The sequence below is a fragment of the Mus musculus genome, chromosome 7 (assembly GCF_000001635.26).
Source record: "Mus musculus strain C57BL/6J chromosome 7, GRCm38.p6 C57BL/6J".
NCBI classification, from domain to species: domain Eukaryota; kingdom Metazoa; phylum Chordata; class Mammalia; order Rodentia; family Muridae; genus Mus; species Mus musculus.
This window is the reverse complement of record NC_000073.6, coordinates 80,493,827-80,520,924: the sequence shown is the minus strand read 5'-3', so window position 1 is coordinate 80,520,924 and position 27,098 is coordinate 80,493,827. Positions and strand designations below refer to the sequence as shown.

The window sequence follows — 27,098 nt, the reverse complement described above, 5'->3', positions numbered from 1 at the left end:
GTAACACATTATTGAAACATAACCTATTTGTAAAAGGCTGAGAATTACTTGACTACATTTTTACTGTAGATTTTTTTTTTTAATGAGACAACCCTATTTAAAAAAAAAAAAAAAAAAAACAAAAACCAGTAAATGAGAAGAGTCTTGTAAAAAATGGGCTAAGACTCTGATAAGCATAACTAATTCAGGAATACATTGGACAGCTGTTTTGCTACTTTAAGTTACAGAATGTTGCAAGTCTTGTCCTAGTTTCTTTTGCTGTTGCTATGCTGAAATTCCTTGACAAATGTACCTTCAGAGAGAAGGGCGCACAGTCCATCATTTCAGGGAAATCAAGGCAGCCACAGTGAGAAAGCAGAGGGATGAGTGTGTGCAGCTTCCCAGCTCTCTCTCCACTCTGGGTCTCCAGCCCAGGGAATGTCCCACACAGAGTCAAGATGTATCTTCCCGTTTCAGTTGCTGTAATCAATGTTTTCTCACAGACACATCTACAGGCTCATTTCCCAACTGATACTAGATTCTGTCAAGTTGATAATTAACCCTCACATCACTTTTTCTAGAAGATAAACTACACACACACACACATGCACATACATACATATGCATTTAAAAGAACATATAATAAGAGTCCTATCTAAAGACTCTGTTCAGAAATCGTTTGCTTAGTGTTTGGTGTCAAGAGAGCCCTTGTTTCTAGGGTCTCAGATAAGCTTTATGGGTAATGTTCATGTGTGAGGCTCACTACTTTTGTCCCAGGGAAGGTCACCTGGTAAGAGGCTCACAGAGCTTGGCTGTGTTTTCAGGAACAACTTCCTAAAACCTCTACTTTTAGCAGAAAACTAGAGTAGACATCTGACTGTTACTTGGCACCAAGTATCTTAGAATAGTCATTTTGGCAGTCCACCTCTTGATATTCTGAAATAGCTGTCTTGTTACAACAAAAAGAATGAAAGGAACATTTGACCTAGAAAGAGGAGGTAGTCCTAATTTTGATAGATCTAAAAATTATTTCATTTATTTGAAAGAAAAGGATCCTCTACTCCACCCCAAACAGCCTAGTCTCTCTATGCCATGTCTCTGTGTTAATAAAAGGTATATTTATTTATCTTTTATTTACTGACTTGATTTGACTTTAAGACAATCTATGTAACCTAGCCTGGAACTCACTGTGTAGGCTGTCCTTAAAGCCACAGAGATCTACCTGTCTCTGTTCCCAAGTTCTGTTGTGCCACCATGCTTGACTTATTTATTTTGTTGTTTTGTTTTATCAAGACAGGGTTTCTCTGTGTGGTTCTGGCTGTCCTGGAACTCCCTGTGTAGACCAGGCTGGCCTCAAATTCAGAGACCCACCTGCCTCTGCCTCCTGAGTGCTGAGACTAAAGGCATGCACCACCACTACCTGGCCATACTTATTAAAATATGGTGTACATGTATAGTGTATGGTCATATGTGTGCTTAGTGGGTAAAAGTGCCTGCTGCCAAAATTGACAACTTGAATTTGATTCCCAGAACACATGTGGAAAGAGAGAACTGATTTTTACAGGTGTCTTTGGAGTGCCACACAGAACAACTAAACAAATAAATACTAAAAAGTCAAAGGGATATACGATAGCTCAGACTCAGCATTGGGGGGTGGGGGAGCAGAGGTAAGCCAATCTCTGTGAGTTCAAAGACATAGAGACCTTGTCTCAAAAAAAAAAAAATAATAATAAGGGTGAAAGGGGAGACTTAAAAAGTATTTCCCTTTTTATCAAATGTGAGTGAAAGTTGGTCTGTTGTTTTTCCTAATATTCCTAAAAATGTTCTTTTCTATAGTTCTCAAAAAAATTGGTATTCTTGTTTGTTGCTTTCATTTCATTGACCTTCTTTCTTCTTTCCTCCTTCCTTTCTTTCTTCCTCCTTCTTTTCTTTCTTCCTTCCTTCCTTCCTTCCTTCCTTCCTTCTTTTCTTTCTTTCTTATCCACTCGAAGAATTTAGACTTTCTTTTTCAATTGGCCTAATTTTATAAGATTACCTCTTAGGACTCTGACTGAGGAGGCCAAGGCTGCAGAATCTTGATATTAAGGTCAATTTGAAAAATTTAGTGTGCCCCTGTCTCAAAATCAAAGTTTTAAAAGGGATAAGAATGTAGCTTAGTGACAGAGCACTTACCTAGAGTATGTGAAGCCCTACAAAATTCAGTGTTACAGGATATTTGATCACTCTGTGAACCCCAAGATTGTGTTGTTTACTGGAAAAAACCTGTCTCTAGTAGTGGTGTGGCTCAGCCTTAGCACACACTTTAATCACAAACAATGAAGGTAACATATGCTAGTTTGTAAAAGGAAGCACCATATTTGAAAGTGATGTCTGAGTGGCAGACAAAGTGATGAAACAGAGAAAGATTTGACAGAATAAGATATGCTCAACTCTCATGAGGACAGAGAGAAAAGAGAGGCTACTTAAGAGAGCAACACAGAGAGAAAGGAGGAAGGAGGCAGTTTTACCCGGAGAGTTTTCAGAGGCAGGTAGAAGAGAGAACAAGCAAAACATAGACCATAGACGAAGACAGAATGCACCAAAGAATGAGAAGTAGCCAGAAGATTAGAACAGATTGCTAGAGTTAGTTTGAGGCCGAGCAGAGCAATTCAGTCAGAGGCAGAGAAAGGTCAGATTAAATCAGTCAGTTTAGCTGGGCGCGGTGGCGCACGCCTTTAATCCCAGCACTCGGGAGGCAGAGGCAGGCAGATTTCTGAGTTCGAGGCCAGCCTGGTCTACAGAGTGAGTTCCAGGACAGCCAGGGCTACACAGAAACCCTGTCTCGGAAAAAAAAAAAATCAGTCAGCTTGGAGAGGATTTTGAGTCAAGTCAGCTGATTTGAACCAGACATACAGAGTTCAGAAAGAACAAGAAAGGGTGAGCTTATTCAACAGTAAGTCTCTCAAAGAATGAAAACCTGGCTAGAAGTTTCCAGGACTAGGCCTAGGTTAGCAGAAGGAGACAGTTCTTGGAGTCAACAATTAATTCAGGCAAATAAAAGATAAATTTACACCTCAGTACCATCAAAAGTAAAAAACTACCCCAGAATATCATGACCTGATAGGCTCCCTCTGTTTCTGATTTCAAAATCTCAGTGTCAAGACATAGTTCAAATAAGATGCCTTTAATCATTTATTCTTTTCTTTTTGGAGATAGGGTTTCCCTGTGTAGACTATGCTGATTTTGAGCTCACTATATAGCTCAGGCTGGCCTCAGACATCAGTGATCTCCCTGCCTCAGCCTCCCAAGTGCTGGAATTGCAAGTGTGAGCTGCCATGCCTGGCTTGTACTTGTTCAGTAAAGTTGGATGAACAAGTAATGGATTTTCTTGTAAATTTGGACAGATATTATACTTTAGTGTAATCTCATATTCTCTGTAAAACTGTATAGTTAAATGACCACTCTCTACCTGTCTCTGTTCCCAAGTTTTCCAGTTTGTTTGATTCACTACTTTTACTTTTTTTCTTTTTGAGACTGTGCCTCATTCGGTAGCATAATTTTCTTCACACATGAGCTGGGTTCCACATACCCTGTGTTTCATTACTTTACATATGTGTGCATATATGCTCTGCACTCAACTTAGCGTTTGCTTACTCATGTTCTTTTAAAATATCATAACTTTTATTTTTCCATATAAAAGATATTTTTAACCACTCCCCAAATTGTGCTTGTGATTGATACCTCATTTGTCTGAAACAAATTCCATTGGCCAAGCATGAAACATTCATAAGGGTTCTGAAATGCCATACTGTCATGGACTGAAACATACTGACTGTGCTTTATTTTTTGGCTTCATACTAGTACTTGGAAAAAAGAGGTCACTCTTAGAGATAATGAATGATTCATTCTTTAGACTCTCCGTGTGCGTGTGTGTGTATACACGTATGTACCACCCTGCACATGTGACAGAGAACAGCCTTGGGTGTGAGTCTTTGCTCCTTCCTTGTTTGAGACAGAGTCTCTTCATTGTTGTCCGCTCTCTATCCTAGGCTTGCTGACTCGCAAGCTTCCAGAGATTCTCCTATCTGCTTACTATAGAAGCACCAAGATTACAGATACACACTATACATGTATTTTAGTTTCAGACTCAGGTCCTCACACTGAGTTTACCTACTGAGCTATCTCCCCAGACCTGATTTATTATTTTGAAACTAATAAGAAAATTCCAGTTACTGAATTAAAAAATTATGACTCAATTTAAATATCACCGTTTTCAGAAATGGACTTCTAGAACAGTGTAGTGTGACCCATCTAATATTATTAATCCTTCCTCCAAATATGTATATGGTATAAAACAAAAGTGTATTATAAAAGTAAAGTGATAAACTGGGTATGGTAGCGTTTGCCTGTAATCCCAGCACTGGACACAGGAAGTTCATGAGTCTGAGGTCAGCCAAGGTTATATAGTGAGACCTTGTGTATTAGTCAGGATTTATGTGTATATATGTATATATGTCTCTCTGTGTGTGTGTGTGTGTGTGTGTGTGTGTGTGTGTGTGTGTGTGTGTGTGTGTATGGATTTATTAGAATGACTTACTGACTGTGGTCCAGCTAATCCAACAATGGCTCTCTAACCAACAGAAGCTCCAGGAAACCCAGTAGTTCTCAGTCCATAAGGCTGGCTATCTCAGTTGATCTTTTTAGTGCACACTGAAATCCTGAAGACATACACTCTAATGCCAGTAAAGGAACTGACTAGCCAGTGAGAGCAAGTAAGGAAAGAATAAGCTTCCCTTTTCATGTCCTTTATATAGGCTGCCAGCAGAAGGGTTAGCTCAGATTCAAGGTGTATTTTCCAACCTCAAAGATCCAGATTAAAAGTAGCTTTTCCCATTTCAAATTACTTAATAAAAGAATCTCTTACAGGTGTGCCCAGCCATTTGAGTTTCAGTGAATTCCAGATGTAGCCATCACAAGTCCATCCCTTACCCACTTGACATAATTATATCTCCTTGTGTCCTGCTTAATTTCCAAATGAAAACAACAACCAGATCATAATTACACCTAACACGATATAATGATCCTACACACAATCACAAAATTCATTATATATTTAACCAAGTTATAATTACACCTAAAATGATAAAACTACTTCACATACAACCACAAACACTTCTTACTCATTCTTCTATTGCCATGAAGAGACACCAGGGAGGCTTGCTTACAGTCTCAGAGGCTTAGTCCACTATCATTATAGTAGGGAGCATAGCAGCGCACAGGCAGACATGGTCCTGGAGAAGGAGCCAAGAGCTCTACATTGGATCCTCAGGCAGCAGGAACCTGTATCCTCTAACAAGGCCTCACCCCCTAATCCTTCTAATTCTATCAGAGTCCCCTCCCTGGTGATATATATGAGCCTGTGGGAGCCATTCTTAGTTAAACCTCGTATCAGGAGAAAACAGGGGCCCATAAAGTGGTTGAGTAGAAGGGCTTCCTCTACAAGCCAAGGACCAGGAAAGATGGACACAGAGTTGCCCTATGACCTCCATATCTGTGAGTGACAGGTGTACTACTCCCCAGTGCACACACGCACATGCACACTAATAGTAAATTTTGTTTTAAATCCAAGTTGAGTGGGAAAGAGGATTTATAATTCATCTGAAATAACTTTTTAAAAACTCTTTATAGATCACAGCTGTCTGTCTTTAGCTCAGTGGTTTCAAGGTGGCTTGAGCTGCGCTTTATCTGGGTGAAAGTGAACCAGTGCAGCAAGTGTTACACAGGGATATAAATGTGTGTGGCAGACTGCCGTGGACTGGGGGCGACTGGAGCATGGCTCTGGCTGGTCAGCCTTTGCACTCGCCTGTGGGAGGCCTGTCTTTACTGGACCTTTAGTTTTGCACAGAGAATTCACGTCCTGGCTGTCCCCCGGGTTCCTAGTTTGCTTTGATCATTACTCCCTCTCATTCCCTATGTGCCCTCCAAGCCTAGGCCAGGCTGTGCTGATTTTAGCATCTGTTGAAGAAAAGAGGAAAACAGGCCATTTTGCTATTCAAGTAAATCTCTAGTTAAAAAATGTGTGTTTTAAATGCCACCAGATGTAAATGTTAAAGCAATCTGTTGACAGGAGGAGGAGGAGGAAGGGGGGCAGCAAAAGTGTGTTACTCTGGGCACATCTGGAATGATGTGGCGGTTTAAGTCTTTTACCTCCTCAGTAAATATGCTGAATGATACTAAATGCCTAACTCCATTAATGGTTGCCCTCTTCCTTTTTAGGATCATGGCTGCTGTTCCTCTGAACAATCTACAAGAACAACTACAGCGACACTCAGCCAGAAAACTTAATAATCAACCCAGCCTTTCAAAACCAAAATCTTTGTAAGTATGTTCATTCTCATGTAGAAGACAGCTCAGGTGTCATACAATGGAGCTCTCGCCTTTCACCTCTGTGGAGTCTGGGATAGGGTCCCATGCATAGCCCCTGCTGACTTTGATCTCACTCCAGTCCACACTTGCCTCACACTTGCCACAGTCCTCCCTCAGCCGTGTCTGTGCTCAGATCACCACCACACCAGGCTTCCTCCAGCTCTCTCATTTCACAGAGGAAATGAGGAGCCCAGTGGTTTTCCCCGTTGCAAGTTAATAGTAGAGCCTGTGCTAGCAGAGCTGAGTGTGATTGTTCTAGCTTTACACAGGTCCTGGCACGTACTTGTTCAGTAAAGTTGGATGGACAAGTAATGGATTTTCTTGTCAATTTGGACAGATATTATGCTTTAGTGTAACCTCATATTCTCTGTAAAACTGTATAGTTAAATGACCACTCTCTAGTTCTGTGTCTCCTGCAAGCTAAGCCCCAAGTTGCTAAGATATCTAATAATACACTGTACTTAGGTTGTGCCCTCACCAGATAGCAAGCACTGCTCCATGCCTGCAGATTTAAAGTTACTTCAACTTCAGTCACTAATGTCAGCAGACAGCCTCTGCCTCATGTGTCCTTCAGATCTTAGCAGCTTTTCTAAAACTCCTTTCTCCCTTAAACATTTTTTTTGTCACAGTAGAAAATTCCACTCTGAGTCTGTCTGTCTGTCTCTCAACACATCCTGTCTTTTGCTTCTGAAGGGACTATTAAGGACCTCCAGCCTGAGAAATAAAGTGTAGGAGTGGCCTGGGAACTCTCAGTGCCCAGTAACTAGCCTCTGAATGGAAAGGATTAGAGCGACCAAATGTTTTTAAGTACCTGGTGAATTTTCAAAACCACAGAGTGACAGATTCTATGCTCAATACAATTAACGTGACTTGCACTTGAAATGTTTTATAGGAGAATGAATTTGTTAAAATGGAAATGAGTCCATCAGGGCCTGGGATTATAAGTTATGATAGAATGCTTGCTTAGCATAAATGAGGCCCTGGGTTCAGTCCTCAGCATCAGAAACAAATGAATTCACTAACTGAGTTTTTCCATTATTTTTCAGAGGTTTTACTTTTAAAAAGAAAACATCAGAGGGTGATGTGTCTGTCACTAGTGTGTCCGTAGTAAAAACACCTGCGTTAAGTGATAAAGATGTGAACGTGTCTGAGGCCTTTTCATTCACTGAGTCTCCACTCCACAAACCAAAGCAGCAGGCAAAGATTGAAGGCTTCTTTAAACATTTCCCTGGAAGGCAGCAAAGCAAGGGGACCTGCTCTGAGCCGTCACTGCCGGCCACGGTACAGACTGCTCAGGACACTTTGTGCACTACCCCCAAAACCCCCACTGCGAAGAAACTGCCCGTGGCTGTTTTCAAGAAATTAGAATTTAGTTCTTCTGCAGACTCCCTCAGTGACTGGGCTGATATGGATGACTTTGATATGTCAGCATCAGATGCGTTTGCTTCACTGGCTAAAAATCCTGCCACAAGAGTAAGCACCGCTCAGAAAATGAAAAAGACTAAGAGAAACTTCTTTAAACCACCACCTCGTAAAGCCAATGCAGTAAAGACTGACTTGACTCCTCCCTCCCCCGAATGCCTGCAAGTGGATTTAACGAAGGAATCGGAGGAGGAGGAGGAGGAGGAGGAGGAGGCGGAGGGGGCGGACTGCCTGAGCAGGGATGTGATCTGCATTGACAATGATTCTGCTTCTGAAGAGCTCACGGAGAAAGACACGCAGGAAAGCCAGTCTTTGAAAGCTCACTTGGGAGCTGAAAGAGGTAGCCATCATCTCATCTTCGTTTCAGTGCTTTCTAATCTAAAGCTGAGCACTGGGAGCAGCGGTACACAGGACAGTTGTGTCCTTGAGGGTCTTACTCTCTGCTCTGCTGGGCTTAGTTCTGTGACTTTAGACATGAAGAAGGTCGGTCCGCAGAGGTTGAGGTGGAAAGGGAGACAAGCCTTCCCATGTGTAATGTCTTAGTGGCTTGCCACCACAGTGCACATGCAGTCCTGACGGTAACACCCGATCATCCTGTTGACTGCAGTCGTGTGTCACTTAATAACAAGGATGTGTTCTGAGAACACTACATCCTGAGGCCCTGTCAGGCAGACATAGTGCACTTGCTTAACCAGATGGCAGAGCTGACCACACACCTCGGCTAGATGGCTTGCCTCCTGCCTGGAGGCTCCAAACCACACATCTGCGAGTACTGTAGTTGTCTGCAGTACAATGAAATACATTTGTGTCCACATAGCTCTAGATATATAAAAGGTACAGTAAATATAAATAATGATTTTTTTTTTCAAAAATTTTGTGTACTGACTGACCAAAGTACACGAATGGAGCTGGCACACCTAGAAGCTTCTCTGAGTGAGTGGGAAGTGACGGGAGGCTCGGGGTGCTGCTAGCCATTTCAGTATGGTATCCATACTGCGCTTAGCCCAGAGCAGTCTCATAATAAGGTTACCTTCCTCAGGAATTACTTTTAGTTCATTGTAATTTTTAATCCTTTAATTCTTTTAACAACACTTAGCTTAAGCCATAGAAAGCATTGGTTGTACAGTCATGTAAAATGTTTTATGTTATACTGGTTAGTTTTATGTCAACTTACACAAGGTAAAGTTATTTGTGAAAAGGGATTCTCAATTGAAAAAATTCCCCCACCAGACTGGCTTGTGGTACGTTTTCTTGATTGTTGGCTGACTTAAGAGGGCCCAGCTCACTAAGCAGTGCCACACCTGGGCTGATGGTGCTGGGTGCTATAAGAAAAGAAGATGAGCAAGCTAATAAACAGTGCTCAGTGGCCTCTGCAACAATTCTTGCCTCCAGGTTCCTTCCCTGAGTCTCTGTTCTGACTTACCCGGAGGGTGAACTGCGAGTTAGACGATGAGAAACCTTTTCTCACTACGTTGCTTTTGATCATAGTGTTCCATCAAAGTAGTAAAATCCCTAAGATGCATGTACATGATACATGTGCATATATGCACACACCCCCACCCTACCCCATGTGTGTGCTTTATGCCTTCAAAGGCCAGAAGTCATCAGAGTCCTTGGAATTGGAGTTACAGATAGTTGTAAGCCATCGTGTTGTTGCTGGGAATTCAGTCCAGGACCTCTACATGAGTAACAGGGGATCTTAAAGTGCTAAGCCATCTGTCTAGCCCTGGTCTTAAATTCTTGATTCTCCTGCCTTAGTCTCCTGAGTGCAAAAATTAAGGTTATAAGCTACCACACCCAGTTCACCCTTTTCTTTTCCTTTGTCCCTTCCCCTTCTTTTCTTCCCTCACCCATTCCCTTCCCTCCTTTCTTTTATCTTTCCTTTCTTGTTTTTTGTTTTTGTTTTTCGAGACAGGGTTTCTCTGTGTAGCCCTGGCTGTCCTAGAACTAACTCACTTTGTAGATCAGGCTGGCCTCGAACTCAGAAATCCGCCTGCCTCTGCCTTCCGAGTGCTGGGATTAAAGGCGTGCGCCACCACGCCCGGCTTTCCTTTTTTTATTAATGTTCTTTAAAAATGAACATTAGCTTAACACACAGTCAAGATTTTGAGCATCACTGTCTTCTATAATCGCGTCTCTTCCCCCAAGTAGGCCTTTGGGGACAAGAGCTGAAAATAATTCTTCATCGTCTGTGCATTCCTTTTGTTTGATTATTTGTTTCCTTTATTTTACTTTATACGCAGTGGTGCTCTGCCTGTATGTATGTCTGTGTGAGGGTGTCAGAAGCTCTGAAATTAGAGTTACAGATAGGTGTGAGCTGCCATATGGGCTCAGGGAATTGAACCTGGGACATCTGGAAGAACAACCACTTAACCACTGAGCCATCTTTCCAGCCCATTGTTTGTTTTCTTTTTTCTTTTTGTTTTTTCGAGATAGGGTTTCTCTGTGAAATTCTGGCTGTCCTGGAACTCACTCTGTAGATCAGGCTGGCCTTAAACTGAGAGATCTGCCTGCTTCTGCTGAGACTTAAAGGTGTGGCCCTCTACTGCTGGCTTTAAAATTTTTTTTTAATTTGTTCAGTGGCCCTGATCTGGACTCAAAGCCTTACCCCCTCTTTCCTTGTTTTTTAGGGATTGAACCGTAGGCCATGCACATTAGACAAACACTATCATTGAATTATAGTTTCAGCCTTTTAGTTATTGTTTATTTTGTGACAGGATCTTACCAAATTGTCCACATATACTTTAAGCTTGCAGTTTCCCTACCTTAGTCTTCTGGGTAGCTGCTTCAGCCTCCTTAGTTGCTCAGAGTACAGATACATACCACATCCAGAGTCTATAAAGTTTTTGAACATCCAGGTCTACTAAAATTGCTACACAATGAGAGATGACTGAAAAAAAAATGATGAAAAGTGATAACAATAATAATAACAAAAACAATAATAACAACCAGCAAATAATAAACCAGCAAACTGTTGTTTAATCTATTATGTTGCTGTTTCTCAAGAGAATAGTAGGCAGATGGTAAAAAGTAAAACCAGAGAGCACCAGGAGATATGGTGGTACAGCTAGGACAGTTGTGTGATAGAGGAGATTGTTGGTCTGTATAGTAGCAGTGTGTATGCCGGCTGTGTGACACATCTGTGATCCTGGCATCAAGAGGCGGAGGCAGGAAGATAGAGTTAAAAGTCTGTCTCAAACCAAACAGAAAGAAAACAGACCCACCATGTTTGTGCTATTAGGCTTCCCTGCTGCATATTACTCTTATTTAAATGTGAGTAGAAAACAAAAGAACCGAAACAGGAGTTTCATAATTTAACTACAGCTAGGTTGAATTCCCTAAGCAAATCCTTGGCTCTAGTCCAGCTTCAGCTTTCTAACAGTTGTCTCACTTCTTTGTGAAGAAATCAGCCAACACTAACCTGCACAAGATTCCCATAGGAAGTGTTCTGATGGTTTATGGCTTGCCCACAAACCACTCACTCATAGGGACTCATGCCCATTCTGTCTCATTGATTATTAAAATAATCTGTGTTTATCAACTGTTTTTCTGTAGGTGACAGTGAAAAGAAGAGCCATGAAGACGAAGCTGTGTTCCATTCAGTTCAGAACACTGAATACTTTGAACACAATGACAATGATTATGATATAGATTTTGTTCCACCTTCTCCAGAAGAAATCATCTCCACTGCTTCTTCCTCGTTGAAATGTTCCAGGTAAAAATAATCAATAATCAATATTCTTGTTTGTTTCTAAGGTGCTTTATGTAATGTAGCTTAGCTAGAGAATATCATTTCTATATAAGTATTCTTTGTGGTTCTGTAATTTGTTTTGTATTCAAATGAAAGCATCCCCCCCAAAAAAATTGTTACTTATTTATTTGGTTGTTTAAGAACTATTCTTAGTTGGGTTTGGTGGCTCATGCCTCGAGTTCCAGCACCGGGGAGGCAGATCAGACAGATCTGAGGCCAGCATGGTCTTCCAAGTGACAATATGTCTTTCAAAAACAAAAAACAAAAAACTCTTACTATGTACCTGAAGCTGGCCTTCAATTCAGGATCCTCCTGCCTTAGTCTCCCAAGTGCCAGGATTACTTTTGGGAACTACCACACTTGGGGGAGGGGTTACTACTTAAGTTTTAGTAATATTTTAAAGCCTATTCTAGAGACTTCAGGCAGATCCAAATCTCAGCCCAGTTATGTGGAGAGATCACTACTATATCGTTTAGCCACTAACTTGAGAGAAACATCCCCATAGTGTATCGTCTGGATTAGGAAAAAGAAGGAGGGGTTTTATATGCAACCTGTGCAGTCCTTGTGCTTTGTGCCTTAACATTTTTATTATTGGATTTATTCATTTATGATGTGTTTTGCCTGTATTTATGTATGTGAACCATTATTATATATGCTTGGTGCCCAAGAATGTCAGAATGAGGTATCAGATCTTCTGGAACTGGATTTAGGAGAGGTTGTGCACCGTCATGTGGGTGCTGGGAATGAATCGAGGTCCTCTGCAGGGACAAGGTACTTAACCTCTGCGCCATCTCTCCCGCCCTGGTTTGTGCTTTAACAGCTGTATTGTGCTGTTTGGAGAAGTGGTGGGGGTCGAAGTGTGATTCCTGTTTTGATAAATTTATGGAAGGTAATATGTGGCTAAGATCCATGTGGTGTTCTTTCCTTAGCCTGATGTTTTCATGTTGACTACCTAGCTTTATTCTTTTTTTTTTTTAGTTTTGTAATAGATTTATTTTTAAAGGGTAAAACACTCAGACAATTTAAATACAAGTTGAACAGAGCCGCTGTCAGGCCACGATACCATCATGTGTCCTCTGGAGTCCTCACAGTGAGGAAGAAGGCTCTGATACTTTATTCATACACATCCTTCTTATCTGCAATGTAATCTACAATTTCTTGTGGACACATTAACTTCTCTGCATCTATATCAGGAATTTCAAACCCAAATTCGTCTTCCATGGCCATAATAATTTCCACTTGGTCCAAACTGTCTAAGCCCAGGTCCTTCATAAAATAAGAATTTACGGAGAGCTTTTCTGGATCAATCTTATCATAGAGTTTCAAGACATACAGAACTCGGTCCTTGATTCCGTCTAACGTCAGTGGGGGTGCGTCACTGTACTGGCGGCACAAATGTGTGACTGTTCCAGGCACCTGCGCGAGCGCCAAGGCGGACTGCAGAGCCCCGGGTCTCCTCCGGATTCCCTCAGGGCATAGGGTGGTGCTGAGCGGCCACGCCAAGGCCAACGTGGGAAGCCGGGGCAGCGGCGCGAAGGCCGCGGGCAGGCGGCGGACACAGGCGCAGAGGACAGAGACGCCATGGCTACACCCGCCTAGCTTTATTCTTTATTAAATATGTTTGCTGCACAAATGATGTTGTAGCCACCTTAACTAGAATTTTAAATAAGAGGGAAGAAGTATTTTTAGTTCCAAGATTCTAACAAACTGTTTTCTTGTCCTTGTTTGGTTTCCGTCTTCCTCTCCATCTGCTTGATCTGACTGTTGTAATTGATACAGCTGTAATTTCAGATTCTTTCTCTAACATTATTCTCCATAGTGTTACATTTAAAAATTAATAATTTTGCCAGGCAGTGATGGACAATACACATCTTTAGTCCCAATAGTTAGGAGGCAGAGGCAGGCAGATCTCTGTGAATTTGAGGCCAGCCTGGTCTACAGAGTAAGTTCCAGGGCAGCCAGGGCTATATACAGAGAGACCCTGTGTCAACAAACAAACAAAACAACAACAAAATTATAATTTCATAACTTTTTGAATTCTTATACCATGAGTAAGTTCACTTAGTATATTACTTTTCTCATTGATGTGGCAAACAACTTGTGGGAGTAAGGATATATTTTGGCTCACAGTTTCAGAGGCTGCTGGCCATGCTGATAGGAGTGGCATGTGGGGTAGGAGCTTAGGACTGTTACTGTCACAGGTTGGTGGGTCAGGAAGGTCAAGCTAAACTCTCAAGGTCCATGCCTGGTGGCCTCTATATGCCATCTAGGCCCTGTGTCCCAAAGATTTCTACAACCCATCAAAACAGCATCACCAGGTGTCCAAACATATTAATCTTTCAGATCCAATGCATAATATTTAGATTTTTCCCAATTAGAAATGATTATTTACAAGGTTGATACTTTACTTTCCAGTACAGCCTAATGTGACTGATTGTACAGATTGTGTGCTAGTTAGTGTTCTGTTGCTGTGAAGAGATACTGTGACCTTATAAAGGAAAAGCATTTCATTCGGTTCAGATGTTTAGTCCATTATTGTCATGGCAGGAAGCATTGTGGTGCACAGGCTGAGATGGTGCTAGAGTAACTGAGAGTTCTACATCCTGATCAGTAGGCAGCAGAGAGGGCACACTGGGTCTGGCTTGAACATTTAAAACCTTAAAGCCCACCACCCAGTGAATTACTTCCCTCAACAAGGCCACAGCTACTCAAAGAAGGTCATGCCTCCTAATAGTTCCACTCCTTATGAGCCTATGGGAGCCGTTTTCATTCAAACACTACATACTGTAAAGTTGAAGTTTCTTGAATTCATTATGTAATATATGCTTAAGTTTTATGCATATTTTATTCATTATTATGGCTCTTATTTGTTATATTTTATTGTTTATTTTTGAGACAGGATCTTTGACCAGTTTGGCTAGGCTTTCTATCCAGCAACCCCTTATAGACCCACCTGTCTCTGTCTCTTGGGTTTGTGAAGTGGATATAAACTCAGCTGCTTATGTTTGCAGTGCAAGGAGCTAAGCAGTCCTGCCAGCCCTGTGTTTGTTTTTTAGAAGAGATCTCAACTTCAACTCCTTTCATAGCCAAGAATGACAAGAGTTGACAGGGTCTCTTGGGACCAGAAGACGGAAGGCTTCAGGGTCAGTTAAAAAGAGATACAAAAATGTTTCCCAGCTAGATGTGGACGAGAATGTAATCTCAGCGCTTGGGAGGGGAGACAGGAAGAGCCAGTCTAAGTAAGCCTTGGCCATATAGCAAGTTCCAGGCCATCCTGTGCTACTTGATCCAGTCTCAAACAACAACAACAATAAAAAACAACTGTCCTTTATCTGTTACATATCTATAGAAAAATAGTGGGAGGCCAAGTTTGCATTTCTGTTGTCCAGAGTATGACTGTGGTAACTGTTTTCTCTTGCAGTATGTTAAAGGATCTTGATGACTCTGACAAAGAAAAGGGCATTCTTAGCACCTCAGAAGAGCTTCTGTCAAAACCAGAGGAAATGACCACACACAAGTCTGATGCAGGAACCAGTAAAGACTGTGATGGTATGAAAACATACTTCAGTTACTTCAAGTTCACACACACACACACACACACACACACACACACACACACACACGCATCTTTCAAGTCTTCTTTACAATTACAGTGACGTTTAGATCATTCAACTCCTTCGTTGTATATGTCCTGATTTGTGGGGGGGGGCTGGATGGCCATTGCCTGTTAAATCACTCCTTTTCGTATCTTTAATGCTGGGATTAAACCCAGGGCCTCTGTGCTCTACAGCTTATCTGTCTACCCAGTCGTGCCTCAGTTCTTTCTGATTCATTCATATTCATTCTCTCTCTTTTTTCCTCCTTTCCAAGTATCTAGTATAAATAAGCCAACTTTTATTTATTCAGCTCCTGGAAACACAGGAGCTCTTTTCTGTTCTCTGAGTATTTCTGTAGGTTGTGAGACTCTTGACATACTCTTGAGACACTCATAAAACACATCCACACTCTCCTGCAGCGCGTATGCCTGTGTGTGGATAGTGTCATACTCTCCTGCCGCGCGTTTGCCTGTGTGTTCTCTGCTGTTTGTTCTCCCCAAGTTTATTTTTTCATTTTGATCTCTGCTTTTCTTACTGGAAATGTCCCTGAAAATCTTCCTCACTCTTCTAAGAGCCCTACAGTGCAAACTGTTGAATCCTCTTTTCATCCCCTTAAGGTAGTTGCTGTTATCTCTCATTGGAGATAAAGAAAAAAGGGAACTAAGGTACAGGAGAATTAAATAATTAAGTAGCTGCAGAAGTAAGGCTGCAGCAGAGCTGGGATTTGAACCAGCAGCCTGGAGGCTCTTAAATTTCATTCTGGTAACCATGGTACTAGCCTGTTTCTCCATCTCTAAGTTTCCCTATTACATTGGCTCCAAGGATAAGGATGTGGTCAGAGGCCTTTTGTGTCATGAGAGACTTCCCTCTTAGCTGACATCATATAATTATGAACCTTTCTTCAAGATATTTCTCTTCTTCTCTATGGAATTACAAAAGACCAGGACACAGGACTCTAGAAACAGCAGGTCTGAGGCAGGAAAAGTGAAGGGATGCTGTGTCAGCTGGTAGTGCAGCCCTGCAGCAGAAGCCTGACTCCTGCTCCCACGAGTGGGACTGCACTTTAACTGACCCTCCTTGGACCTTACTGAGTTTTGGGTTTTTTAGAATAGGGGTCTCACACTGTTGCTGAAGCCGCTTCCACCTTGTGAGAGCTGGGATCATAGGCAGGCAATACTGCACCTCTCTCAGGTGTTCTTGTAGAAAACAAATAATACCTGCCTTGCTGGATAGTTGTTAGATTTCAAGTGTACTGTAGGCCTTCAGTAAATGGCAGCTATTATTATATGCCAGTCAAGTAATCTTTCCAAGAAGGAGCATTAAGATGGCTATTGTGTTTTTATGAACTCTCCCTAATTCCATAATTGTTTCCTCTTCTTAGAGCTACAAAGCAGCGTTTTGATAACATGTTCTAGAATTTTGCCTTGAGTCCACACGAAGATTACTAGTTTGTAGCTTTTGGCAACCACCCTTTCTTTTCCCTTGAAAATCAGAATAATGGTTGTCTGTCGTGTCTTTCTCTTAAGGCCTTGGTCAAGGGTTTTCCTGTTCGTCTGAGTGAGATGTGGCCCGTCAGCAGGGAAACTTGAGCTCCTTGCCATTGTAGGCACTGGTGTCTTTCTGAGCCTGCCTTGGCTTTATGTTTCTTCAGACGACTGTGCACCCTCCTTCCCAGTCTGAGCTCCTTACATAGGAAAGCAACGTGCCATAGGAACTCAGCTGCTCACAGCCATGCCCTCCACACAGCTCTCAGCAGACGGTCGTACTTCCTGGCTCTCCTGCAGACCGTTGTCCTCACAGTTTTTGTATGCCTGTTTTTTCCTCATGTCTTCCTCCTGCCCCTTAAACCCATCAGCTGTTTTTCTTTTTTTCTTTTTTGAGACAGGGTTTCTTTATGTAGCCCTGGCTGTCTTGGAGCTCCGTCTGAAGACCAGACTGGCCTAGAACTCAGGGATCACCTGTCTCTGCCTCCCAGGAACTAAGATTAAAGGCGTGTGCCATGCCCAGCCCCCGATGGCTAATTCCATCTGTAGCCATGTGCTCTCATTTTTCTTCTCTGAGCACTTCTGTCCTTTCTTATTTCCTTGCCTCCAGAGAATGCTGTCTCCCTGGAGCCCATGTAAATTGACTTATTTTCCCTTTGTATTGTAAACCCTTGACGCTGAGTGGGCACTTTCTTGGCTTATGTTGCTTCCAGACCTCATTTGTTTCCTATCCTTCATCTGAAACATCAACTCCTTTGAAATTACATCTCTTAGTTGTATGGGTTAATAAAGAGAGGGGTGGAGAGGCCAGTGAGGTAGCACACTGGTAGAGTGCTTGCCTGGCATTTCAGGGCTCTGGGTTCCAGCCTACTTGATGTTTACTTACCGAGTTACTTATTTATAACTGCTTTGTAGCCCAGCAGATACGCATACAGCAGCAGCTTATTCATGTGATGGAGCACATCTGTAAGTTAGTTGATACTGTTCCTACTGATGAACTGGAAGCTTTGAATTGTGGGACCGAATTGCTTCAACAACGAAACATAAGGTATCTTGATTATCCTCCTGGAACATAATTGATTGCAGTTCCACTACTCCAAGTAACAAAATGGGCAAAGTGTCCAGGTTGTCTGGCCTAGACATAAGGATGATAGTCACATCGCTAAACTTTAAATTTATCGAATTTTCAAACCATTCATTTCATTTAAGATTCATATTCACATTTTTGAGACAGAAGAGGGGGAATTTCTATAGTTTCTGTTGGGGTTAAAAATGAAGGTAAACTTTATGGCTGCTATAGCACTGATCATATTTATTGTGCTTTCTTTCTTCAGGAGGAAGCTCCTAGCTGAAGCAGGTTTTAATGGAAATGACGTCAGACTTCTGGGTTCTCTGTGGAGGCACAGGCCTGATTCACTTGATAACACAGTGCAGGGCGACTCCTGCCCTGTGGGGCATCCTAATAAAGAGTTAAATTCTCCATACCTTCTCTCACATTCCCCTTCCACTGAGGAATGTTTACCCACCACCACTCCAGGAAAGACAGGATTCTCAGCCACCCCGAAGAATCTCTTTGAAAGGCCGTTATTGAATTCCCATTTACAGAAGTCCTTTGTAAGTAGCAACTGGGCTGAAACACCAAGGATGGAAAACAGGAACGAAAGCACTGACTTCCCAGGGAGTGTTCTCACCAGCACCACTGTGAAAGCTCAGAGTAAACAAGCTGCTTCAGGATGGAACGTAGAGAGACACGGCCAGGCTTCCTATGATATCGATAACTTTAATATTGATGACTTTGATGATGATGATGATGATGATGACTGGGAAAACATAATGCACAATTTTCCAGCCAGCAAATCTTCCACAGCCACCTACCCACCCATCAAGGAAGGTGGGCCAGTTAAATCTCTCTCAGAAAGGATTTCTTCAGCCAAGGCAAAGTTTCTTCCAGTGGTATCAACCGCTCAAAATACAAACCTCTCAGAGTCAATTCAGAATTGCTCTGGTAAGTCTAAAGTAAATTGAATGCTTAGATATTATAGGAAAACAAAACTGTCCAAAATAGAGTTGTATAGCATAGCAGCAGTCATTGCCTGAGCGCTACATTGTTTCCATGCAAATTTCTACTGATAATATGAATTACAAATCACAATTTCAAAAGCACGTTGCTCTTTTGTCTCTGTAGCAGCTGTAGGTTTATAAATGTGTAATTATAACCTATTGTAGTAAAGCTCTAAAGTCATCCCAAATGCCTTTGCCTTTAAAGTAACAGCTTTTACTCCCTAAAACAATAAAGTTCAAGGGTGCCAACATTTTACTGATTTGGAGGTAGGCAAAATAAAAAGGTGAATTTATATACTCAAGATATGTATATTTTTAGAATTCTGGCTGTTGTGAAGTACTTCATTTATAAGTAGAAAATTGTCAAATGTCTCACACTATTAAAATGTGAAGAAGCATAAGGTTGTGGAATCAGAAATTCAATAAATATTAAGTTAGTCATGGTGGTTCACATCTGTAATCCCAGCATGTGGGAGGCTGAGGCAGGAGGATGGATTATAGAGTGAGACCTTGTCTCAAAACAAACATTTCCTAACTGCTCAGTAAAGGCTCCATGAGCCATGTCCTGAATTGGGCTTGGGAATTTTTCAGAGAAGCAATGCTGGAGCTCACAGTTTAGTGAGGAGTGAACTAAGCTACTGCAGAGGCCTCAGAATGAAGCCTAAATTAATTTTAAAGCCTTACGTCAGCCCTATAAAGTTATCTCAAAGTGGTTTTACTGAAACAAGAATACATGTGCAAAGTTTTATGAAGTACAACCCTCCCTATTTTTGCCATTGATGACTTAATAGCTCTGAGTTTGTTCTTAGAGTGATGCTGTTGACCTTTAAAATAGCCACTAATGGATTTATTTTGGTATGTTAGAATGTGTCATACTTGATGTCTGCAATTATCTTTGAGACAGTTGAGTGTTGGAGTGAGAGGAGCTGCCAGAGCGGCTGTGTGAGAGCCTCTTGTTCTCTAGAACCGACGCTGCCCCAGTAAGAATGCAAGCGGGAGAGACGTGAGAGACAGTGAAGGAAGCATCTGAGAAGTTCAGGTGACACTGAGGTTTCAGACTGCGGTGACTGTGACACCATTCACAGAAAGGGAAGTCACAAGGATGAGTTTGATTTAGAAAGCAGTTGAGAAAGGCTATTTTCAGACTGTTGAACTTAAACAGTTGGGAAATCATTCAAATAGACGTGTCTTTAGGGTGTGTGTAGAGATGGCTTGTCAGTTAAGAGCACTAGCTGTTCTGAGGAGCGGGCTTAGGTTTCCAGCACTCCCAACTCCAGTTCTAGGGGAGCCAACACTATCTTTTTGGCCTCCTCAGGCACCAGGCAAATATGTGATACATAGATATACATGCAAACAAAACCCTCATACCCATAGAATAAAAATAAAATAAATAAAAAAATATTTATAAAAGAAAGTGAGGACTGGAGAGATGACTCAGCAGTTAAGAGCACTGACTCTTCCAAAGGTCCTGAGTTCAAATCCCCGCAACCACATGGTGGCTCACAACCACCTATAATAAGATCTGATGCGCTCTTCTGGAGTGTCTGAAGACAGCTGTAGTGTACTTATATATAATAATAAATAAATATTTAAAAGAAAGGAAGAAGGAAGGAGAGAGGGAGGGAGGAAGGAAGGAAGAAAGAAAGGGAGAGAGAGAAAGAAAGGAAGGAAGAAAGGAAGGAAAGGAAAGAAAGAGAAAGAAAGAAAAGCAAGCAGTGTCTTACAGGCAGTTGGATGTGTGGGATGGAAACTTAGGAGGATGTCAGACAGCCAGTCATTCTCTGTATACAGATGATGTTTAAAATCACAGGACTAGAAAAATTCCAAGTAAGAATATATCAAGAAACCAGTCCAAAATATTTGAAAGACTGCCAAAGTTGAGAGCAGAAGTGGAACTAAGAAAGGGAATTCAAAACTGGTAGGGTGGCTGGTCACAACTCACTGTGTGCTGCTCACTGCTGTGTCCTGGTGATAGGGCACTACAGCCCAGCATGGACAAACCCTAGGTTTGCTCTGCAGCACAGCAGAACTAAAACAAGTAGAAAGGGTACAGTTATCTTGAAGACCAAAGGAGAAATGGAAGGAAGGATGAACAAAGTGTATTGTAGGTACTACAAAACAGGAAAGACTTGATTAGACCCCTAGGAATGTCTGAGACTAATTGGAAAGGCAGCCATGTAAACAGTTTAAAGTGTGCCGTTGGGTCTTCAGGGGAAAGGTAAGGCTAAACTATGTCACTGTGTTCATGTACTGATGATTTTTAAACATTGATTGTGTTGTAGATAAGCTGGCCCAAAATTTATCATCAAAAAATCCAAAACATGAACATTTTCAAAGTCTTAATTTTCCTCATACAAAAGAAATGATGAAGATTTTCCATAAGAAATTTGGCTTGCATAATTTTAGAACTAATCAGCTAGAGGCGATCAATGCTGCGCTGCTTGGTGAAGACTGCTTTATCCTAATGCCCACTGGTATGTATTTTTAGATAAGACTTGGCAGGAGTCCATTGGCAGATGTTAAGTGAAAGCTTTTTAATAGAAATAAAAAGAACACCTCACATTATTCTTACTGTGTAGGGACCCTTCAGACCCCAAAACCACAGTAAGAAAGTGTGTTACCTCAGCCTCTGCTCTGATTAGTGGCATGGTAAGCTTCATAGTTGCTTAAGGTTGTTACCTCAAAGCTCATTGGATTGACCTGATGTAGAACTTTTTCTTGGGAAATTTTTTTTTTCTAATCTAAATAGCCTAGAAGGGAACAGAGGATGGCTGTGAGCGACCAAGGCCATTTCTGACTGGTGCTTTGTTAGTGCTGCCGGGTGGTTCTGATCTTCCACTACAGAGTGGAGCCCTGGAGTTCCAGTGTAGCTCCGCCCCTTTCGATAAGGGTGTGCCCACGGACAAGCCACCTCTCTCTTTGTGGCTACGTTCAGGACAGTAAGGAGTAGAATGCCTACTTCTCAGATGAGGATCAAAGGAAAAGGATGCAGCATGGTTCGTTCTTAGCCTAGGCTTTGAGGAGACTGGGGCTGTGCGTTGTTATAAAAGCCTGTAAGCTACTCAGTGATTTCAAATCAAACACATAAGGACATTATCTGAAGCCTTCAGTTCCAGCGCTCGGGAGGCACAGGCAGTCAGATCTGTAAGTTCGAGGCCAGCCTGGTCTACAGAGTGAGTTCCAGGACAGCCAGGGCTACATCGAGAAACCCTGTCTCAAAAAAACAAAGAAGGATGTTAGCTAAGCAGTTAGGCTAGGAAGCAGGTTCAGTTCTTCCATGTAGATTTTCTGTGTGTTGTTTCTCCTGTTAGAGACTTTAGCAAGTCCCAGTTGGTGCTGCTGATATTATCACATACTATTGACTAGACATCTGAATTTATTCAAACTGATTTAGATTTTTAAAAAATTATTATCACATAATTCTATATGTGATGGGGTGTGAGGGAGCTGCATGCACACCAAGGCATATATGTGAAGGTCTTGTCAGACTTGTGCAGCAATCTTTTTTTTTTTTTTTTAAAGATTTATTTATTTATTATATGTAAGTACACTGTAGCTGTCTTCAGACACTCCAGAAAAGGGCATCAGATCTTGTTACAGATGGTTGTGAGCCACCATGTGGTTGCTGGGATTTGAACTCCGGACCTTCGGAAGAGCAGTCGGGTGCTCTTACCCACTGAGCCATCTCACCAGCCCTTGTGCGGCAATCTTTATCCAGCCCCTCAAACTGGTTTATATTGGACAGCGATATCTTATCCACATTTCAGACTTTATTAACTTAGTGACACTGTGCCTCCATTTCAACCCTAGTTTGGTCCTTGAAAGCTCTGACCTTGGGAAGGACTTTGGCAGTCATCTAATCAGAGGCTTTCAATGGCTCTTCCCAGCTTCAGGAGTTATTTTCAAGACCTTTCCACTCTGATTTCAACCTCTTGACAGATATAATAAAAATATTCCAAATAAAGTTTCCCTTGGACAGCTCTTTAGACCATTGACCTCATGGATTTTTCAGGATACCAGGGCCTAGGCAGGCTAAATGTCATGTCTGAGTTCATGCAGCTGGCAGAGCAGGTCTCTCTTCTCAGCATCCCACTATTTCTTTGACATGTCTACATACATGCCAAAATGAAACTTATTCACTATGTGGAAAAGGAAGAGTATAGTATATATTTTAAAAATAAATTGAAGTCCTAAAAACTACCTAGCCCAGCTTTTGCCATTAGTAGATTGGTGAAATTGCAAATTAACTAGAATATAATCATGTAGTTATTTTAAAATATGTTCTTGGGAGCTGGAGGCACAGCTCAGTAGTAGAGCACTTGCCCACTGTGAACGGAGCCCTGGGTTTGAGCCCCAGCATGGGGCAGGGCAGGCAGGGAAAGGGAATGAGTACATATGTAGCTTTCCCTTTTATTTCAAAGGAATAATTTTGATAATAATAATAATGGTAGTCACAGACTTAGGATTTTAGAGACCCCTTATATTGCTGGAAGCAAAAGTTTATTCAGATTTCTCTGGTAGACTTTTTAAACAGTTCTGTTGAGAGTTCATTTAATTCATTATGGCAGATAGGTAGATAGCCCTGTGGGTAATACTATTTAATGCCCTGAAAATTATTTTAAATATTATATTGGTTTTCTTTGTAACTTTTACCTTCACACTCAAATTCGAAACTGACATGTTTTTCATTATTTGTCTCTTAGGAGGAGGTAAAAGTTTGTGCTACCAGCTCCCTGCCTGTGTTTCTCCTGGGGTCACAATTGTCATTTCTCCCTTGAGATCACTAATAGTAGATCAAGTCCAAAAGCTGACTTCCTTTGATGTAAGTTATTACATAAAACTATTAATAAAAATGCACCTTAGAAACACATGCCAGTATGCTAGGAAATCTTATTAACTATTGTTTAAATTATTAAAATAATTATTCTGGGTATATAGCTTCATGGCAGAGTGTTTGCCTAACATACTGCAAAAAATAAATAAATTAATTAATTAATTAAATAAAGCATACAGTTAAATTAAGCTGTAGAGTTAAGTACATGTGTTAAAACATTGTGATTCAAATAGCCATCTGTAATTCAAAGAATGTATTTTATTAAGAACTCTTAGCCTACATTTTCCTGATGTGGGTTTTGGGGTGGTTTGTTTGTTTGTTTTACTATAAATAAAGGGATTTCTTTTTTTGGCTAGTGATCATCATAGTTCTCTTTCCTATGCACATGTGTGTGCCTGTACACCTGTCTTTTTCCTCATTGCTGAGTTGAGGAATTATGACTGCTGCACTCTATAAGGTTAATCATTGCAAAGAGTTGGCTACAGGGTTACGAATCATACCATCTCAGTGTGACAGCTGGTTTGACTTTTCTTCTAAAGAATGTCATTGCAGTGTTGATAACCATTGCCCAGCTGTTCACCTTGTTCTAACCAACAGTTACCATCACAGCAATGAGACCTGTAAACGTAGCCAGGCCGACCATTGTGGTGCAGACCTTTAAGCCTCAGCACTTTCAGAGGCAAAAAGAGGTTCCTCTCTGTCAGTTAGAAGCAAGCCTGGCATACAAGCAAATTTGGGGCCAGCTCCAGTTACACACACAGACAACATGGTCTTTTTTACAGATAGAGGAGATGAAACATAGAAAATGGAACAGTGGAGAGCCTTTTGTAGTTTTTCTTGACACAGAAGCATCTTGCCATAGCACAGGCTAGCTTCAGATTTGCCGGATGGCAAGGCTGCCTTGAATTCCTAAACCTCCTTTCTCATCCTCCTGCCAGCTAGGATTCCTCATATGTATGCCACCACACCTAAGTGGGAAAGCTATTTTGAGTTGCATTTAATGTTAATTTTTAAAAATATGTGTACTAGCTAGATGTGACACATGCCTATAATTACCAGTACTTTAGAAGCTGAGGGTACAGGAGGGTCACAAGTTTGAGACTCAAAAGTGAAACTCTTGACTCAGAAAACAAAACTTAAAAATAAAAATGGTGCATTGATTGTTATGGTGAGGTATTTGTTTCTTTTGGAAAGTGTGATATATGACTTATAAAATATGAAACCTAAGCACGATCATATCTGATTAATGTATAAATAAAATGAAATTTAAATTATTACTCTTAACTTAGATTCCAGCTACATATCTGACAGGGGATAAGACTGACTCAGAAGCTGCAAATATTTACCTCCAATTATCCAAAAAAGACCCAATCATCAAGCTTTTGTATGTTACTCCAGAGAAGGTTCGTATTTATCTCACTCTCTTCAGTGTAATATTGCAACGCACTCAAATACATATATTTGAAGAACTTGGTGATAATTTTTATATACATTAATGAATTCTTGTATAACCTTCACTCCAGACCACAGATGGTAAAGTCTTCTCTGCCTCCTGTGTTGTTTGTTCTTTCTCCAGTTTGTTGTGAAACACTTAATTGACAGTGAGTTGCAGATCTGCCATTTTACCTCTCCTTTACCTCACTCTGCATTTCCTGACTGTATAGCACTCCCTTAGGAACCACTGTAATTTACCCGTCAGGAAATGTACAGTGACACATACTGTTACTTAAGCCATTAACCTTTCAGTAATGACCTTTGTAAAAAAGGGAAAAAAAGAAAACCCCTATTTCATCTCCTATCTAAACAGTTTCATTATTTTGACATTTTGAAGCATAAGGGCCAGTTTTGGGGACTGTGCCTCAATTTGAATTTGCCTTGTTTCCTGCTGATTAAATCCCTATTCCTCACGTTGGCAGGGATGCCACAGATGTGCTGTGTGCTATCAGAAGACAGTTGGCAGTGACTCATCCCATTACCAGTGGTGGTCACTGGCCAATCACTCGATCAAAATAGCATTGCCAGGCTGCTGCTCGCTGGGCTTAACGTTTCCTTCCCCTTCCAGCTGCCTAGTGAGCAGTTGCTCTGTTGTAGGAGGTCTCAGACTGTACAGACACCGTGGCAGACATCAGAGCCTCCCCACAAGCTTTAGCATCGTTGATGATTTGTTTCTTATTATTACTATGATGAGTGCCAGGTTGAGTTTACTGATACAATCCATCCTGGCTTTATGAAAGCCTTGCCTGATGCTGCGTATTTATCAGTGTGAACTTGTGGGTTCTTTATTAGTTTAGTAAATTATAATCATTTTCACTATGTATTTTGATGTTCTAATTGCCTATGTTCAACCAGTGAGGACGCTTCATCAACCTGACTTCTGTGTCTTATGTCCCTGTTAAGATATGCTTGTTATTGGCACATAGCTATCTATATGTGTAATACATAGAGTTCTTCCCCAATAGTATGCACATACCAAACACACATCTAAACTCCCGTTATCAGGCTGGCGGTTGCTCATGGGGAATGTGCCTAAGGACCTAGAACCAACCACCTTAACTCTGAATTCACGCATATACATCATTGTGTGCACAGACCCACCCTACACATGCACAAACACAAAATGAATACATGTAAAAAAATGTAAGTCCTGTAACCAGAGTAAACATGTGGTAACTCTCAGAGCTACTAGCCTGATAAGTAAAGCTGTTGGATGTGGATGAGGGCATTGAAGTGTCTGGATTGCCCTTTGCTTTTCTGCTCTCTTCACAGACTGAGGACAGAATCACTCGTGTGTGAGTAGTTCTAACAGGGAGTGACGATATTCATTCAGATGTGTTTACATCTCTCGTGTATCTCTATTCTAGGTCTGTGCAAGTAACAGGCTGATTTCTACTCTGGAGAATCTGTATGAGCGGAAGCTCTTGGCACGTTTTGTCATTGATGAAGCGCATTGTGTGAGTCAGGTAAGTTTCTCTTGGGATATCAGTGTGTTTATACCACCAGTAGTGCTCAGAGCCACAGCACTGAAGAACAACCCACAGTGGCTGACTGATCGCTCTGCTGCTTCACTGGAGAATAAAGTGCATCTTATATATCGACCCGAGAGATACAAATAACCTGAAAGCAACATTTTTTTTCCAATTAGTGGGGTCATGATTTTCGTCAAGATTACAAAAGGATGAATATGCTTCGCCAGAAGTTTCCTTCTGTTCCAGTGATGGCCCTCACGGCCACAGCGAACCCCAGGGTCCAGAAGGACATCCTCACTCAGCTGAAGATCCTCAGACCTCAGGTGTAAGTCGGTGAAGGTTGTGGGTTCCATTTTCTGATTCTGTACATTAGCATCACCTGTAGGGCTTTATCAAGCCAAGTGTCCAGATGTGCCCAAGGACAGCTAAATCAGAATATTTGAAATTGGAAGAATTTTTTTTTTTTTATTCTCAGTGCAGTAAAATTTGGGAACAAAATCTGGGTTTTTTTCTTTACTTAATAAAAGAACAACTCTAGAGCACTCTAGACGGCAGCACACATAAAGGCGCCTGCAGCCAGGGCTGACCGCCTGAGGTCAG

General features: G+C 41.4%; 1 protein-coding gene and 1 pseudogene across 5 annotated transcripts in view; one reads left to right on the top strand and one right to left on the bottom strand.

Annotated features, from left to right (window-relative positions):
- The window catches only part of Blm (Bloom syndrome, RecQ like helicase), an 80,156-nt gene that overhangs the window by 14,224 nt on the left and 38,834 nt on the right, over positions 1–27,098 (top strand). For all 5 annotated transcript variants that reach the window (XR_001785468.2, NM_001042527.2, NM_007550.4 and 2 more), the window contains exons 2-12: positions 6,235–6,336; positions 7,431–8,146; positions 11,362–11,521; positions 14,979–15,106; positions 17,553–17,685; positions 17,972–18,642; positions 20,981–21,172; positions 23,402–23,520; positions 24,822–24,935; positions 26,394–26,492; positions 26,675–26,823. Coding sequence is in view for 4 of the 5 variants with exons in the window: in NM_007550.4 (NP_031576.4) it covers positions 6,235–6,336; positions 7,431–8,146; positions 11,362–11,521; positions 14,979–15,106; positions 17,553–17,685; positions 17,972–18,642; positions 20,981–21,172; positions 23,402–23,520; positions 24,822–24,935; positions 26,394–26,492; positions 26,675–26,823 (2,583 nt within the window). In the remaining variant the exon portion in view is untranslated. The remainder of the gene's footprint in view (positions 1–6,234; positions 6,337–7,430; positions 8,147–11,361; positions 11,522–14,978; positions 15,107–17,552; positions 17,686–17,971; positions 18,643–20,980; positions 21,173–23,401; positions 23,521–24,821; positions 24,936–26,393; positions 26,493–26,674; positions 26,824–27,098) is intronic.
- On the bottom strand, positions 12,652–14,369 carry Ndufab1-ps (annotated as a pseudogene).